This window comes from Gossypium hirsutum, chromosome D10 (assembly GCF_007990345.1).
Source record: "Gossypium hirsutum isolate 1008001.06 chromosome D10, Gossypium_hirsutum_v2.1, whole genome shotgun sequence".
In the NCBI taxonomy this organism is placed as follows: domain Eukaryota; kingdom Viridiplantae; phylum Streptophyta; class Magnoliopsida; order Malvales; family Malvaceae; genus Gossypium; species Gossypium hirsutum.
In genome coordinates, this window is record NC_053446.1 from 7,728,880 (window position 1) to 7,747,399 (window position 18,520).

At 35.5% G+C, this 18,520-nt stretch overlaps 2 protein-coding genes across 3 annotated transcripts; one reads left to right on the top strand and one right to left on the bottom strand.

Annotated features, from left to right (window-relative positions):
• The first annotated feature begins 3,296 nt into the window (after positions 1 to 3,296).
• LOC107932694 (putative disease resistance protein RGA3) lies at positions 3,297 to 8,785 on the top strand. 2 transcript variants are annotated; one of them, XM_016864755.2, is made up of 4 exons: positions 3,297 to 3,830; positions 4,304 to 7,092; positions 7,842 to 7,907; positions 8,370 to 8,785. In XM_016864755.2, the coding sequence occupies exons 1-3, from the start codon at positions 3,657 to 3,659 to the stop codon at positions 7,888 to 7,890; spliced, it is 3,012 nt and encodes a 1,003-aa protein (XP_016720244.1). In that variant the 5' UTR covers positions 3,297 to 3,656; the 3' UTR covers positions 7,891 to 7,907; positions 8,370 to 8,785. The 2 variants fall into 2 exon arrangements, with proteins under 2 accessions (XP_016720244.1, XP_016720243.1); XM_016864754.2 differs by having other exon boundaries at positions 3,298 to 3,830; positions 8,366 to 8,785.
• Positions 8,786 to 12,793: 4,008 nt separating this feature from the next.
• On the bottom strand, positions 12,794 to 13,213 carry LOC107932659 (uncharacterized mitochondrial protein AtMg00820-like). The gene has a single exon (XM_016864718.1). It carries the CDS (start codon positions 13,211 to 13,213, stop codon positions 12,794 to 12,796), a length of 420 nt encoding a protein of 139 aa, XP_016720207.1.
• Positions 13,214 to 18,520: the final 5,307 nt, after the last annotated feature.

Sequence of the window (18,520 nt, forward strand, 5' to 3'; positions counted from 1 at the left end):
GAATGTCTCAAATTAAAAAGTTCGCGAGTTGTTTATGATGCTTATAATGCTTATGTTAGGCACAATTCTCTCAAATGATATCATACCCCATGATATGGTGCGATAAAACTTGCTCTATTTACATAATTAACATCAACCTTATAATATTTATGTTCACAATCCAAATAGTTCATAGTTTCAATTATAAAAACTTATATAAACTTAATTTGGAGAAAGACTTATACTAGGTTATATCTATTTTTATAACACGTAAATTAAGTAAAAGTTATAAAATTTATAATATATCAACTTTATAAAAAAATGTCTCATAACACTTATTATAAATAATATAATTTTTTGTCATAACTTTAGAAAATTACTTTTATAAATAAGTTATGATAAAAAAATTATAATGTTTTTTTATGAATAAGTATATTAACATGGACATATAAATAAATTAGGTCCAGATTTGGCTATAACTTTATATAAATAAATAAATTACAACATGTAAAATATTTTTATAATAAAATATTTTAGGATTTAAATAATATAATTTTTTTCTATAACATTATAAAATACATAATTTATTTTATAATATCTTTTTAGGATTTATAATATAAGATTTTTTTTTACTATAACCATCCGAAAGGCTCTTATGTGTTCATAACTATAATATAATTTTTTTAAAATAAACCTATAATATAATTTTTATAACTTATATAAAAATATATTTTTAAATTTGGATTTGGATGTAATTACTTGTGTAATTACTAATTCACACTCTCGCTTTAAAACTGAAAAGTGTAATTGAATGCTTTAATTACATCAAATTTAGTGAGATTTACCAATTATAATGTTTATCCAAACATATTAGTAATATGTAAGTCGATTGAGTCTTAGCTCGATTAGTATGGGCATTGTTGCCAGTATAGGAGGATTAGGGTTTGAATGTACTGAAGCGCATTATCCTCTTATTTAAGGGTTGGGGAGGGGCTATGGGTAGACCTGTCCATGGTTTGGGTTATATATATATTTTTTGATATTTTTAATATTTTTGATGTATTATATATATTTTAAAAGGGTAAACTACAAAAATAGTCACTTTTGTTTACCTCAGGTTACATTTTAGTCATTTATGTTTGAAATGTTACGTTTTAGTCACTTAAGTTATTATTTTGTTACGAAGTGATCACTCTTACGTTAAGTTCCGTTATCTCCCTAACGGTAATCCTACGTGGCAGTCTAACTAGATTTTAAGTGCCAACTTGGATTTCCTAATGGGATGAGAATAGATTTTTTAATTAAATAAATTTAATTAATTAAAAATTTTAAACCCTAAATCTTAGTTAAAAAATCGTTTATCTCCCCCTTTTTTAGTTTTCTTTTTTAGTTGACTAAGAAAGCTATTATCATCAGAATTTTTCATTCACCTACAAAAACAAAAGAGGATTCAATGGAGGGTCCAGGTATGTCTTTTTCACCGACAAATTTATGTTCTAAGACTTAAAATCAAGTGGTTGTCGACAAATTTATGTAATAAGATGAACTGCAATGACTGCAGCATGTGAAAAAATAATGTTCCAGTTAACATCCTAGAATGAAAAGCCAAAATAGTTTGTTTTAATGGCTGAACTAGCTTTTGTTCAACTTGGGGCTTTTTCCATTTTTATTTGACATGGGATTGTTTATTCAGAGAAAACTCAAAATTCCTATGTTTTGTTAATTTCCTATTTGATCTGGTTTCAGGTAAAAAAAGACAGAAATGGCAAACCAGCTTGGAGTTCTTAATGCATTGGATGCAGGAAAGACACAATGGTACCATTTCACTGCAATTGTGATTGCTGGAATGGGTTTCTTCACTGATGCTTATGACCTTTTTAGCATCTCTTTTATCACAAAATTGCTCGGTCGTATTTACTACTTCGATGCACTTTCTGAAAAGCCTGGAACTTTGCCTCCTCGTATTGTAGCTGCTGTTAATGGTGTGGCCTTTTGCAGAACTTTAGCTGGACAACTTTTCTTTGGTTGGCTTGGTGATAAATTAGGCTGAAAACGAGTTTATGGACTCACTTTGATGCTCATGGTGATCTTTTCCATTGCCTCTAGACTTTCCTTCGGAAAGTCTCCAGATGGTGTAATGGCAACCCTTTGCTTCTTCAGGTTTTGGCTTGGTTTTCACATGCTACAATCATTGCAGTTCATTTTATTACATAACTTTATCGACAACCACTTGATTTTAAGTCTTAGAACATTAATTTGTCGGTGAAGAAGACATACCTGGACCCTCCATTGAATCCTCTTTTGTTTTTGTAGGTGAATAAAAAATTCTGATGATAGTAGCTTTCTTAGTCAACTGAAAAAAAAACTAAAAAAAGAGGAGATGAACGGTTTTTTAACTAAGATTTAGGGTTTAAAATTTTTAATTAATTAAATTTATTTAACTAAAAATCTATTCTCATCCCATTAGGAAATCCAAATTGGCACTTAAAATCTAGTTGGACTGCCACGTAGGATTACCATTAGGGAGATAACGGAACGTAACGGAAGAGTGATCACTTCGTAACAAAATAATAACATAAGTGACTAAAACGTAACATTTCAAACATAAGTGACTAAAATGTAACCTGAGGCAAACAAAAGTGACTATTTTTGTAGTTTACCCTATTTTAAAATTATATAAAAAATAATATAAAAATTAATATAGGCGGGCCAAGTCGGGCCCGAGTTTTTACATTATTATCTGGGTCAGACATTGACAAAATTTTAGGCTCATTTTTCGGGCCGAGCCAGGTCCAAACCTGACAAATGGACTTAAATTTTCAATTGAACCCGACCCAGCCCATGCTAGAGGTGCTCATGGGCCGGGCCAGGCCCGAAAAAATTTTCGGCCTGCGTCCTAGGCCCGGGCTCGGGTCGTCCCGAAATATGGGCCTGAAATTTTGTCCAGGCTCGGCTCGGAAAAAATTCCTAAGCCCGAGCTAGGTCCATTTTTTAATAAACACTAAAAATTTATTTTAAAAATAAAAAAATAAAAAATAAAAAATAAAAAAATATTTTAAAAATATTTTAAAATTAAAAAATAAATATTTATTATATATTCAGGCTCGGGCCAAAAAAGTGGTGCCCAAAGCCCAAAAACGGGCCTCATTTTTTACCTAAACTCATATTTTAGGTCTATATTTTTACCCGAACCCTTGCATATTTTGAGGAGACCGTCGGGCCGGGAGCACCTCTAGCCCATGCCCTAATGTGAACTTCTAGAATAAGTAATGGAGAAAAACGATTAAATAAACTTCTAGCTAGAGTAAGTAAAAGGCGAAAAACGCTTTTTTGATGTTTTCCTTATTTAAGTCGATCATGCTTATTTTCTTCTTTCTTCAACTTCCTCGATGGCATCGAAAGCACGGCACCGCCTTAAATTATGATGGTTTTTGCCTTCCTGTTGAAGCCTCGTAAGTTATTTATGGAACTTCGCGTACAAAACCAGAAGTAATTGTTCAAAGAAAAGAAAACCCAAAGTAACAAAAAACAAAGGCAAGCCCCCCAATTCACACCTTCACGAACCACGAGCAAGAGCACACAGTTTTTATTTTATTTTTTCTTTTCTAGTTTGCTTTGGTCCCTGGTTGGTACTTGGAAAGAAAAAAAGAAACTCAGTCTGAATAAAAAAAAAAGCAATGGCGAAATCAATTGTTTCAGCCGTTTTGGAGAAGTTGAGTTCCTTCTTAATGATACCTGGAGAGATAAAACGCAACTTTGAGTTGGCCTTAGCTCTCGAAGAGGAAATTGGAAAAGTGATTGCTCATTTTCAGGATATTCAATCAGTACTTCAAGATGCAGAATCAAAACAGGTACATGTTGTCGCTATTCTTTTTTTTTTTTTTGAAGTATTAGTTTGTGGGTTATTTTTGTCTTGTGGATTATTATATATGGCTTTCTGAGTTGACTGTTTCAATCATGGGGCCCTAGTATCCTTTCCTCTCGTACATAGGATTTATATCTAACATGGAGAAGAATAAAGTTTGATTTTAAAATCTAATTCGGGCACCTTCCTCGAAATATCAGTGTAAGCGGAAAATAAAATGGATTATTGAATTTGAAATCCCGTGTTTAGGGTTTGAAATTTTAATTCTGGAAATTAAACGATCAGTGTTAGATTTGAGATCATAGTGGACTTAAGCGGGTTGAATAGTGGTATTCGATTAAGCGGGTTGAATAGTGGTATTCGATTCCTTACTGAAATTGTTGGAATTCAAGATATTAAATGAAATTTATGTTGCCCATCTGATTATCTTAAAGTAAATCTTATCTTACCTTTCAATAGGTAAAGGATGCGAATGTGAGAAATTGGTTGAAGAAACTGAAAGATGTAGCCTATGACGTTGATGATGTGTTGGACGAGTGGAATTCTGAGAAACTGAAATCACAGATTGAGAAAGAACAAAAAGAAGCCAGAAATTTCCCCTTGCTGAAGAAGATGCGCAATTCTATCTCTTCTTTTACCTTTCAAACTATTCTATACTATAAAATTGCATCCAAGCTAAACGGAGTAAATGAACAACTTGATAGTATAGCTACTGAAAAAGATAGGTATAAGTTCGGGTTAGAGAAGGTAGTTGAAGAACCCCGAAGGCTAATAACTGCCTCTTTCATAGATGATGAAGAAGTTTATGGAAGGTGTCAAGAGACAGAGATTCTAGTGAATGTGTTGGTGGGGGAGAATAGTAGTGGAGGAGGGTTGAAGCTCCCTGTCATATCTATCATGGGGATGGGGGGAATTGGGAAAACGACACTTGCTCAACTGGTTTACAATCACAGTGATGTTGAATGTCATTTTGATAAGAGAATATGGATATGTGTCTCAGACCCTTTTGATGAGATAAGGATTGCAAAAGAGATCCTTGAAGCATTTAAAGGCGAAAGTTTGAATTTAGTTGGAAAGGATAACATCTTGCAGGAAATTCGTAGCCATGTTTCAGGGAAGAAAGTACTTCTTGTGTTGGATGATGTGTGGAGTGAAGATGCAACAAGATGGGAGCAATTGAGAACCTCCCTCAAGCATTGCTCTCCTGGGAGTAGAATTTTGATAACCACTCGGAACGAAAAAGTTGCTATAATAATGGGAACAACATCTTCAAACTTATTTCTATTAAATACTTTGTCTCTAGAGGAATGTTGGTCATTACTTAGCCGTAGAGCATACTATGGGAGGACAAGAGAGGAATGTGAAAATTTAGATGATATTGGTTGGAAAATTGCTGAAAAGTGCCAGGGCTTGCCCCTTGCTGCGAAGATTCTAGGTGGTCTCTTGCGGTTCAAGAGAACCAGAGAACAATGGCAGAATGTATTGGATAGTGAAATGTGGGACATTGAAGAGGCTGAACAAGATCTTTTCCCTCCCTTATTTTTGAGTTATTATGAGCTGCCTTTGGCTTTTAAGCAGTGCATTTCATATTGTGCTGTCTTTCCGAAAGGTATGATCTTAAGAAAAGATGAATTGATCAAGCTGTGGATGGCGCAAGATTACTTGAAGGGAGTGCGGTGTGAAGAGATGGAGATTGTTGGTGAGGAATATTTTGATGAGCTACATATGCGTTCATTTTTTCAGGATTTTAGAGGGGATGAACTAGACAGCGGTATTATGAAATACAAAATGCATGATATAATTCATGATTTTCTTCTAGTTTTAATGAAAACCGAATGTGTGATGCTAGTAAACCATGATTCTGAAGAGTTAAAAGTAGACTTGTCATGTGAAAGTGCTCGCTATGGAACACTGATTCGTAAAGAAGCTGCACCAACAGAACCTAATATTTTCCGTTTCAGAAAGTTGCGTAGCCTCCTTATTGACTCAAGCTATCATGATACCTCATCACTAAGACTATATTTGCCCAGGTTGTTTGATCAATTGACTTGCCTAAGGACTTTAAATTTGAGTAACGGTTTATTCAGAAATTCAATTGAAGAACTTCCTGATGAGATAGGAAAATTGGTTCACTTGAGATATCTTAACTTGAAGAACAATAAAAAATTGAAAGAATTACCTGAATCACTGTGTGGGTTATGTAATTTACAGACCTTAAACCTCAAATGGTGTGATAGTCTTAAAGAATTACCGTGTGGAATTGGAAAAATAATCAACTTGAGGCATCTTGAGAATGATCAAACAAACTTGAGCCTGATGGCAATACCAAAAGGAATTGGAAGATTAACGAACCTTCAGACACTAAGTTTGTTTGTTGTAATGGGTAATAGCGATACATCTAGTCTTGGAGATCTTCAAAACTTAATTCATCTTCGAGGACTTCTTAAGATAAGTGGACTGGGAGCTGTGTGTGATGTGACTGAAGCTAAGAAAGCAGAGCTTGAAAACAAGAAAGGCCTTCGGACTTTGATACTAGATTTTACTATTTCGAAGGGGTTAATGTCAAATAGGTGGCAGAGAGATGATGGAAGACTCCTTGAAGCTCTACGACCACCTCCTTGCTTGGAAGAGCTAGAGATATGGTGGTACAATAGCCCCACCATCTCTGCCAACTGGATGATGGGCTTGACCAAGTTGAGCCATGTTTCATTGGGTTATTGCTTGCACTTGAAGTCTTTGCCTCCCTTGGGGAAATTGCCATCCCTTGAATCACTCTATATAGGGGGAATGAGCAGAGTGGAAAAAGTGTCAGTTGAGTTTCTGGGTGTAGAAAGAGAAGAGATATTAGCACCTTCATCATCTTTGGAATCACCTTCATTATCTGTTATTGCCTTCCCTAGTCTAAAACATCTTGAATTTGAATTTTTTGATTTGGAAGAGTGGGAGGATTGGATGCCATTAACAAGCAGAGAAGAACATATTAGCATCATGCCTCGGCTTTGTTCCCTAACTATTAATTCCTGCCCAAAGTTAAAGGCACTGCCCTGCTACGTTCTTCATAATACAAGTCTAAAGCAATTGAACATCAGTCAGAGTCCAACTCTTTCAGAACGTTGCAGAAAGGAGACCGGGGAGGACTGGCTAAAGATTTCTCACATCCCAAGCATCATGATCGACAGTGTACGCATACAAGTAAACTGCTCTTCTGTTGAGGAGTTCGGGGTATTGCAATTTCAACCACTACACAGGTGTTCTTATATTTCATTAATAACAATATTATTATTGTCTGTCCAAATTACAATACATTCAAATATATATTTGCTGAAATTTGTTGTTGGATTGTCTAAAAGTTTTCCAATATCTGAAACCGTTACTCCATATATGGCATGTGATAAGGATTTATCTTTCTGATGTGTTACGTTGTGCTAAAGATGGTACCCTTTTGATCTTTTAATAACATTTGAAGTCCATTCTTACTCCTTTTTCTTCTATTTTAGAGATGATTTTTTCGCTATTATATTTTAGGTTTAATAATGCCCTCAGTCTATGTGCTGCTTGAACTTTTGAAAGTTGTATTTTTAATTCTAGGTTTAATTTAAAAATTAAAGTCCAGTTGATAATACTATTAATGAATATACATTAGATTTGAATATGTGACATTTAATATTCGAAATTCTGAATTAAAAATCAAAGTTTAAATGATAACACGGGTTTAAATTTAACAGGAGCCTGTGTTATCAATTGAAATCAATTTTTAAATCAGGCAAGTAAAAAACTTCTTCGAACCATTAAAGTAGAAGGATCAAATTTCAAAAGTCAGAGTACATGGATTGAGGGCATTATTAAAATCTAATATTTTAACATTTGACTTTTAGCAAAATGAACTTGTGAATTTTATTGTTTTTGTCAGCACAAAAAGAAAAGAGAAGCTGTATTACATCAATGCCCTTATGCCTTTACCTTAACTAATTATCTCCGCTACTTGATTTTTTTGCAGCTCTTCGTTAAGTTCGAAAAATTTTCTCAAAGCGTTCAGCCAGAATTGATGTGTATTACAGGAGAGGTACGTATGAACTCTAGTTATCTTTATGTCATTTGTTGTCAAACGATAATAAAATTTTTGGAGTACATGATCTTTGTTTAACCCTTTCTTTTACCTTCTTAGCAATCAACTTGATGTTAATTTATAGCAAGAAAATCTAGTAACTATAGGAAACTTTTAGAACGTTTGTTTTGTTTTGAGGGCACATTTGTAAAATTATCAGAATGTTTTCTCGCTAACTTCTAATTAGTAGCATTTGAAGTTCCATGTAACATCAAGGTTTATACTTTTGATTTCCAAGCATGTGATGATGAAATTTCATTTGTAAACGCTTAGGTATTGCATGGAACATAGATTTGATAATAATGATATCTTAAATGTTAATGATAAATGGAACCAAGTGATTAGTAGTTTAAAGTTTAGGCATATTAGTTCCGAATTGATGTTCTCTAACTATTTGCCATATTGATGCTGTGAAGACAGGAACTGTGTTTTAAGGCAAGTTACATGGGATGCCACTGGCAAGAAGGAAGGTGACTGGAGCATGTTGTGCCCCTTTGTATCTCACCATTTTTTCTTAGTAGAGGTCGACAAGTTCGTTGTACAAAGGGTTATTGAACGAAGGTGTGATCGCTCATCCTTCTTGGAATTGGTCATTCAGCCTTGTATCTAAAATATTTCTTACTGATCACCTATTTCCTTTCTTCAAGTTACATTTAATTGGTCATTTAATTTTAGAGGACTAGGAATGAAGAAGCTTTAAAGGTGGAGATTACGCTTACACATGACAATATTATGTATTCGTATGTATTCCTGTTCATCCAATCCTGTTGGCGTCATTTTCAACTTGTATATTCCAAATTTTTATATTTAATCAGTTGCAGCACTAATTATTCAAATAGTTTCTCATTACTATTTTTATCCAATTAACAAAACCCATATATACTTTTGACACGAAACGTGAGAAGGGAAAAAGAGGTCATGATTTTCCCTTGGGTCATATACAGTAACCAAATTTCATAGAGTAAGCAAACAAAAAACCCACCTTCCTCTCAACAACACAAACACCTTTTCCTTGCGCGCTATTCTTTTTTAAGCTATGTACTCGTAACCTTTTTTAGAAGTGAAACTTCAACCTAATTTTTTCTGACGATGATATTTTTTATCCATGCGCTCTTTCATGTTATCACAGCTTTGTTTGCAAGCTTTGATCTCATCAAGGATGAATAGAACTTTAAGATTTTCAACTGGATTACAGAGGCGTTGGGTAGCAACAATCTCTTCCCCAGGTATATATATAGCGGAGTATCAGAAAATCTCATAATAAGTATCCCATATTCACATGTAGACAAACACCAGGATCTGATGAAAGGAAATGCTAAACCCGCATTTTGCTATAAAGCAATGTAATTTTCTATCAAAAACGTCACTTGACTCAAGGAAGCCAGTGAGCAATTTAATCTAAAACTGAATAGGTTATTTATTGGTATTAATAAAATATAGATGAAGACGTAGCAGAGCATGAGGTGAAAGTTTTTGAAGCAAAAAATTAAAGAATTATAAACTTTAGAAGGATAGTAGTCCAATAGATATGAGAGGAAAGGAAAGATGCGTTCCAATTTTCAAGAATTCAATGAAGTTGTTTGGAGAATTTCATCGTACATTAAGAGTGTCCAGATACCTGGAAGCACTGTTTTTAACCGGAACAAGTGAGAAAGTACTTTAAAAGGAAAGGAAAGAAAACAATAAAAGGCTAGAATTTTTCAGATACTCAAAGGGCGAGAGAAAAATTCTTTCTTCTAGATTAAGTGATTCATTTTTCTACTCATTGTAACCATCAGACCAAAGCCTAAAGCCAAATAATTCCTTCTGGCAAGCTCCCAATTTCCCTAATTACAAATCTCAGTACCACCAGCTATTGCATCTTTGTTATTCAACAGATCATCTAATAGTATCTTTCTTGCTTCACTATTATATACATAGCAATTCTGATACTCCTTAAGCATCCAGTTAGCGAAGGAAAATTTAAAAATGTCAACTTCACAACAATACATATTAAAACTCCTAATTTGTTGAATTGTAAACTCTGAATGACTAACTTTTGAATTTCTCAATCGTAAAAGGTAAGAAAAAGAACATGAGATTTTTTCTTTCTTTTCACCAAAGCTTTCGGTCAAAATAAAAGCCTCCTTCAATTAATTTCTCTACCTCAAGAATGATCACGCACTAACTTTAGTCCAACGTTTGATCTAGTTGAAGGCTTTAAGATTAATGGAGGTCAACAGGGAGAGAGAAAAGGAGGAGAGGGGTGGTGCCGAATGCTTAAGATTAATGGAGGTCCACGGGGAGATAGAGGGACTTAGGATGAATTGGGAGGGGAGTCATCCTACAATACTAATATTTTAAGTATTTATAGTTAAGTGATCAAAACTTTAATTCAAATAAATAAAAATATTAATTATTTGAACTAATTAATGCATAAGGATTCTCAACAAAAATCCTAGGCCCGTTATATATACCCACCTTTAGGTGTCCCTCCACTCGTATTTTGGCAGGCATATTCAAAATTTCTATCCTAAATAATTGTTTGTCGTTAACATTAAATCTCGTTTCCTTCCCCTTCCTTTAACGACAAAACAATAGTTAAAGTCCAGAGAGCAATTTTTTTATCAGAAAAAGAGGTTGAAGCCTAAACACAAGCACCAGACTTGTTCTTCTCCATCAGCATTCACCCTATATTTGTAAGAATCAATGAGTTATATACTATTTATCCCCCTTGGTGGCACCTATAAAACATACTTTTAAAGTCTCAAGAACATATTAGGGATGAAACGGCCTCTTACTGGGTTCCTCAAATCTCAATTACCCATTCGGCTTAAAGCAAGAAGGCGACGACATTAAATTTGCTGTTGACTACTAACTGGTAGGAAGGGTCAGGTTCCGATTGAAACGAAGAAGGAAACAAAATAATGAGAAGATGAAGCAAAGTTATGAAGTGGAAGCATTAAGTTAGATGATGAATAATAATCTGACTCTTCTTACCAATTAATGGCATTAGCCGAATTGAAAGCTAAGCTGATGGTGGCAGTTTTATTTGAATGCTGCAAACTGCATCAACTTTACGGATCTCTTTAATCTCTCTCACCTATATCTATACATATATACGTACACACACACACACACTTGAATTTCATCTCTAAATCAAACTTAATAAGCTTCTCTTTTCTTGCCTTAAAATAATGGTGGTGTCAACTTTAAGGAATTCTTTTCTTTTGATTTTGTTGGCGTTTATAACAAAGAAAGAAAGCAAACAGAGAATTAGCAGTATAACAAGTCTGCTCTCGTTTTCATTTCCTTCAAGCTTTACAATATATAAGAGTTTCTTAGCCAGAGAACTCAACAAACCCCACTATTATAATCCTGAAACTTGAAATATATTTCTTATACACAAGTAAATTAACCAAACATGTCAGTCATTACCTAAACACATAAAAATATCTACCAACTAAGATTAGTTTTACCGAAAACAAACACGTACTTATCATTGGTAGCGTGCACCAAAACATTTTCATTTTAACTGAGGATCAATTCGCAGACACATTTTGCGAATACACTCCGCAAGTCTTCAATCACGCCATACAGATTGCAGCTTTGTTCTCACTTGGTTAGTCCACCAGGGTTGCTGTGTATGACCCGTCTGCAATCATGGCTGTCCACATGATAGTTCGCATGATCACATAATGGTCCTCATAACTACAGTCCGTGAGACAATTCATCAGATGATTATCCACCAAGTAATTCACATTTGGACTGTTTGCCATTTGTGTGAGTTGTTGCATGGTTGGCCATCTCGCAACACTCCTCCTTGGCCATCATGCTGCGAACACCAATTTCCTTTCTGAGCCTTTCGAACCTTGCCCTTCCCAGAGGCTTACTTAGAATATCTGCTAACTGATCTTCACCGCTGTAATAAATCAAAGTCACTTCCTTACTCTATTCAACTTCTCTCACAAAGTGATACTTTATTTTGAAGTGTTTTGTTCTTCCATGAAAAAAGAGATTCTTCGCAATTGCAATGGCGGATTCATTGTCTCACAAAATATTTGTTGCTTCAGTCTGAACAATATTCAAGTCGCCAAGAAGTTTTCTCAGCCAAATAACTTGATTTATTGTTGCTGCTGCAGCTACATACTCCGCCTCAACTGACGATTGAGCAACAATCTGTTCCTTTTTGGAGCTCCATGAAAATACGTCAAATCCAAGTGAAAAGAGAGAGCTAAAGGTACTTTTCATATCATCCACCAATTCTGCCCAACCACTGTCGATGTAGCCAACTAGCTCAATGCTTCTACCTTTTCAAACCATTCGCCAATGTTGGCGGATCCTTTGATGTATCTTAGCACTCTATTAGCAGTCTTGCATCTCTTCATGCAAAACCTCTTCAAAATCTTCAAGGCAAAACTCTGCTGATTGATAAATATCCCTTCCTGGACTTGTAGCATCTCCATCCCAAGAAAATATCTCTTTTTTTCAAGATTTGACATCTCAAATACTTTCTCCATCTGCAGCTTAAACTTCTTCACCGAGTTATCACTGTTCCCAATTACCAACAAGTCATCAATATATAAAGAAACGATCAATGTTGTGACCTTTTCAACTATCTTCAGATATAGAGTTGGTTCACTTAGGCTTTTCTGAAATTTCAAGTTCTGTAGGTACTCAACTATCCTTGCATACTAGGCCCCTGGAGCTTGTTTTAGCCTGTACAAGGCTTTCCTAAGCCTGTAAACCTTCTCTTCATTTCCTCTAACTGTGAAACCAGGTGGCTGTTCCATATAAATCTCTTCTTGCAAGTAACCATTTAAAAAAGTTGATTTAACATCCAACTAATGAATTTTCCATCACATCTATGCCGCCAAAGCTAGAAGTAGTATGGTTGTATCCAATCTCGCTATTGATGCAAAGGTCTCCATGTAATCAATCTCATATTGCTGACTAAACCCTTTCATTACCAACCTTGCCTTCAACTTGTTGAGTGAGCCATCAGCATTGAGCTTGGTTCTGTTACAGTTGACGCCAATAACTCTCTTGTGTGATGACTTATCAACAAACTCCCAAGTTTGGTTTTTATGAATCATTTTCAGCTCAGCTTGCATTGCTTCCTTCCAGCCTTCTATTAATGCAACTTCTTCATAATTGATGGGTTTAAGAATTGCCATATCAGCCCTTTCATAAATTTTGCTGATAGGTTGAATCCCTCTTACTGAAAAATCATCAACATCGATCTCATCTTGTTCATACATTTCAGATTCATCAGTTATAACCATCTGACTTCCACTGTTTTGTTCTGGTTTGTCCCGATTCCAAGTGAAAAGTAATTGGTAACAAATTGTAGGATATAATTCTTTGTTCCCTATGGATAAATAGCTTGAAAAGCTCGCAGAAGTAAAAAAAGTGTGAGAGAGAGACAACCTTGTGACCATTCCATGCTAGTTGATACCAGCATGAAAGGGTCGGGTCAAAGGCAAATATAATAATGAATATGAAAATTTTGAATAAACTGATTTGTGTTCGCACAACCCCTACCAAATTTTAAGTTAGGAAAATAATAGCATACCTAGGATTTAATAATGAATATGACATAATTTTCATGCAGCATTCGTCAAGTATGTTTAAAAGCATATTTTTCAAGAAGCTCACAGGAAAAAAAAAAGTGGAGAAGTCCATCAGGCATCCTTGTGACCATTTCATGCTAATTGGTTTACAAATTAAAATTATATAAACTGAAACAAATCTATTAAGATTAGATGTCAACTAGTAGAATTAAGGTTTTTAAAATACTGAATAAATTTAACATTGTACATTTATTTTATTCGTAAATGTTTGGGTTTTGACAGAAAAACAAAGGAGAAAAGAAGCAAAGTAACTGATGCAAAGAGAATTGAACAAAATTGAAACCTGAAAACTGATTTCATATTAACTTTCATTAAGATAAAAACATATATGTTACATGACAGTTTCCTAATGAATAACTGCTCCCACTAATTGCTTGACTACCATAGCTTAAATTACACACAAAATAAAGCTGACTTATCAGCTATTACATCACATTTGAACATCATTCAAATCAGCAACTAATCTTACTAACTTTAAATACAAATTACAAAAGAACTAAAGCTAGTTACATATGAACAAAATGTTGCTGCTGTACTGGTTGAGCTTCAATGCTTCTCTGCTGTTGCATTGCAGGCCAAAGTTCAACAATAAGCAATAAGCATTAGAACATAAAGTCTACCTCACCGTGTTGTAATCCCATAAAGTCAAGCTCGTCAAATAAATTACGTTAAATAAATATTAAGATAAATTACACTATTAATTATTGTTACTTAATTTTTAATGTGTTTTTGTTTTGGTCACCAAATTGCAAAAAATTTTAATTTCATCACTAACGTTTTTAACTGGTTTTGCTTTAGTCGATCTTTGTTAAATCCTTAATGAAAATGATGATGTGGCATTTTTAATTGGTATAACAACACAATAAATTATGACAAACAAAACATAAGGGTGGGGCATATAAAGAGAGAGCATATCACTACGTTTAAACATACTTTACCTGGACGGGGTGATCATGGAGTCTCATGGCCTAGGGTAGTGAGTAGTGACATCCATTGCACTTGGGAGGAAACGATCTACACAGTTTCAGTAGGGTTAAAGGAACAAACCAAAAAAGAATAGAAGAATTATATCACGTTCTAATAACAGAGATATGTGCCTTTAGAACAAATATTATTCAAGTAAGGTTATGATAAGTGTTGAAGTTGGCCAGCATGCTGTCTCTGTTGGACCAGGAACAGCCCGAGCAAGTGAAGCTCTAGTAGCAAATCGAGCTACTATTTGATTTTGTTGATTTTGAACTAATGTTTATAACAAAACAAATTGTACTTGATGTTTTAGGTGATGATAAGATTTTGTAAGTAAGGTTTTGTAAGTTACAATGTAATTAGTGGAGTTAGGTAATGTTTTAGGTATGGATTTTACTTGTGCTGACCAGTTCATGTCTGGTATTTGTATTGGCTTATGCCATTGTTTATTTTTAATGAAATCAATTCAAGTTTCATCATCTAATACTTCTCTATTTCCTTTGTTTTTACTTTCAATTTCTGTTTTGAATTCTGTTTTGTTTCTTCTGCAAGTATCGAGCCTTGTTGCTCAAGTCAGCAGCTGAACTTGCTTGCATTTGTTCTTAACACCAACAATTGGTATCTAGAGCTGTAATATCAGTGGACCTGTTATAGTTCAACATTTAAAACGATGGCTTCATCTGGCTTCTCACCAGCTGCACCACCAGTCTTTAATAGAGAGGGCTATCACATATGGGTGGTCAAAATGAAGACCTACCTGCAGGCATTTGACCTATGGGAAGTGGTCAACTCAGATGTCAAACCAGAGCCACTTAGAGCTAATCCAACTGTGGCTCAAATCAGACAGCATGCTGATGAAAGGACCAAGAGGCATAATACCATGTATTGCATTCAAAACTCTGTGTCAAATGTGATCTTTACAAGGATCATGGCCTGTGAGACACCAAAGCAGGCCTGGGACAAATTAAAAGAGGATTTCTAAGGAACTGAGAGAACAATGTAGCAACAACTATTGAACTTGAGAAGGGATTTTGAGAACTTGAAAATGAAGAAGCAAGAAACTATTAAACAGTATTCAGATAGAATTATGGCTGTGGTGAACAACATAAGGCTCCTTAGAGAGCAGTTTAGTGAAGCAAGAACAGTGGAGAAGGTGATCTCAACCTTACCTAAGAGGTATGAAGCAAAAATATCTTCCCTCGAAGACTCAAGGGACTTGACCAGCATCTCATTGACAGAGCTGATCAATGCTCTTTATGCACAAGAGAAAAGAAGATCCAGTAGACTGGAGGAGCACTAAGAAGGTTCATTCCAAGCAAAAACTAAACCTGCCTCGAGCACCTCTGCCTATAAAGGCAAAAAGGCTTGGAGAGATAAGCCTAACTCAGATGCTGCAAGAAGAAGGGATCAACGCTGCAGGCATTGCAAAAGACCTGGTCATCCAGAAGCCAACTACTGGTTTAGACCAGATGTGCAGTGCCAACACTGCATAAAGATGGGCCTTGTTGAAAAGGTTTGCAGAAGCAAAGGCAGACCAAGACAGTATCAACCACAATAGCCAAAGGCTAAAGCTCGAGTAGTAGAAGAGGGTAGTGACCATGAAGAGCAAGTTTTTACAATTTCATGCTCATCTACAAAAGAAAAGGCCATAACTCATAGATAGTGGCTGCACCAACCATATGACACTAGATGCTGTCATTTTCAAATCAATTGACAGAAGCTTCAAAGCAAAAGTGAAAGTAAGTAATGGCCACTTCATCAAGGTAGAAGGCAGAGGGGATGTGCTGATAAGCACTCCCATAGGCAACAAGGTTGTTTCAAATGTGTTGTTGGTGCCTGAGATCAACAGAAATCTGCTCAGCTACTGGAGAAAGGCTATTCTGTTGTGTTCAAAGGCAAGGAGTGCCAAATCAGTGATCCAAGTGGATCCAAGCTCATGTCAGTCATTATGGCTGATAAAAGCTTTGTTGTTGATTGGACAAATAACTCAGACTCAGTCTACACAACTTCTTTAGATGAATCCAAGCTTTGGCACCAAAGCCTTGGTCATGCCAACTACAGATCGATGGACCAGTTAACCAAAGAAGATCTGGTTGAGAACTTCATCAACTCAGTTGAAAAGGAGGAGGTTTGTGAGGTATGTCAACTAGGAAAGCAAGCCAGGTTGCCATTTTCTTCAAACAAGGCCTGGAGAGCCTTAGAAAGGCTACGGCTTGTGCACACTGATGTGTGTGGCCCCATGAAGATTCAATCATTGAATGGCAGTAGGTATTTCATTTTATTCATTGATGATCACTCGAGATTTTGTTGGATTTAGTTTGCAAGCTCAAGACCTTAATGTCTGATAATGGGACTGAGTACACCTCAGTTTAGTTTCAAGTATTTTGTGATGAGGCAGGCATCAAACACCAGCTCACCAACATCTATACTCTTCAACAAAATGGTGTCAGTGAAAGAAAGAATAGAAGTTTGATGGATATGACCAAGTGCTTGATGTTTGATAAGAATTTTCCCATAAGCCTGTGGGCTGAAGTAGTTAACACTGCAGTATACATCCAAAATAGGCTTTCAACCAAGGCTTTGGCTCACAAAACTCCATTTAAGGCTTGGTTTAGGTTTAAACCATCACTGACTCATATGAAAATCTTTGGTTGCATATGTTATGCACATGTCCCAGCTGTGAAGAGGGATAAGTTGTCCAAAAGAGCTTAACCTGGTATTCTGGTGGGCTACAGCACAGTCAAAAAGGGGTATAAGATCTTGGATCCTTCAACAAACATGGTGATTTTAAGAAGGCTTGTGAATCAACCTATAAAAGCTTAGTTGGTTGTTTGCTATACTTGACTGTCACTAGGCCAGACATCATGTTTGCAGTAAGTTTGCTCTCAAGGTTCATGCATTGTTGCAATGAGAAACATTTTCAAGCTGCAAAAGGGGTACTCAGGTACATCAAGGGTACCCTGAGCTATGGAATGTTGTATAGCAAAGCTGAAAGCTAGAAATTGGTTGGCTATACTGATAGTGACTAGGCTGGTTCGATGGATAACATGAAAAACACCTCTAGGTATGCTTTCAACCTTGGTTCAACTATGTTTTACTAGATCTTGAAGAAGTAAATAGTATTTACTACTGAAACTGAGTATGTAGCAGCTGCAAGTGCTGTCAACCAAGCCATTTGGCTAAGAAAAATCATGGCAGATTTGAATGTGCACCAAAGGGAAGCAATAGAGATCTTTTGTGACAACCAGTCTGCTGTTGCAATTGCAAAGAATCCAATATTTCATGGAAGGACAAAACACTTCAACATTAAGCTTCATGTTGTTAGAGAAATGGATCAAGCAGATGAAGTGAAACTGATTCATTGCAGTTCTGAGGATCAATTGGCTGATATCCTAACAAAACCCCTTAGTGTGACAAAGTTTGAGCACTTGAGAATGAGTTTGGGAGTTTGCAGCATGCAAGCCAAGGAGAAGTGTTGAAGTTGGCCAGCATGCTGTCTCTGTTGGACCAGGAACAACCCGAGCAAGTGAAGCACTAGCAGCAAATCGAGCTACTATTTGATTTTGTTGATTTTGAACTAATGTTTTGTAGCTTGGTTGATAACAAAACAAGTCGTACTTGATGTTTTAGGTGCTGATAAGATGAAAAATCAGCTTGTCCATGAGTGCAAGTAAGGTTTTGTAAGTTACAATGTAATTAGTAGAGTTAGGTAATGTTTTAGGTATGGATCTCACTTGTGCTGACCAGCTCATGTATGGTATTTGTATTGTCTTATGCCATTGTTTATTTTTAATGAAGTCAATTCAAGTTTCATCATCTAATACTTCTCCATTTCCTTTGTTTTTACTTTCAATTTCTGTTTTGAATTTTGTTTTGTTTCTTCTGCAAGTATCGAGCCTTGTTGCTCAAGTCAGCAGTTGAACTTGCTTGCATTTGTTCTTAACACCGACAATAAGTGACTCTTGCTCCGTCCTATAAACTCCTCGAACAACT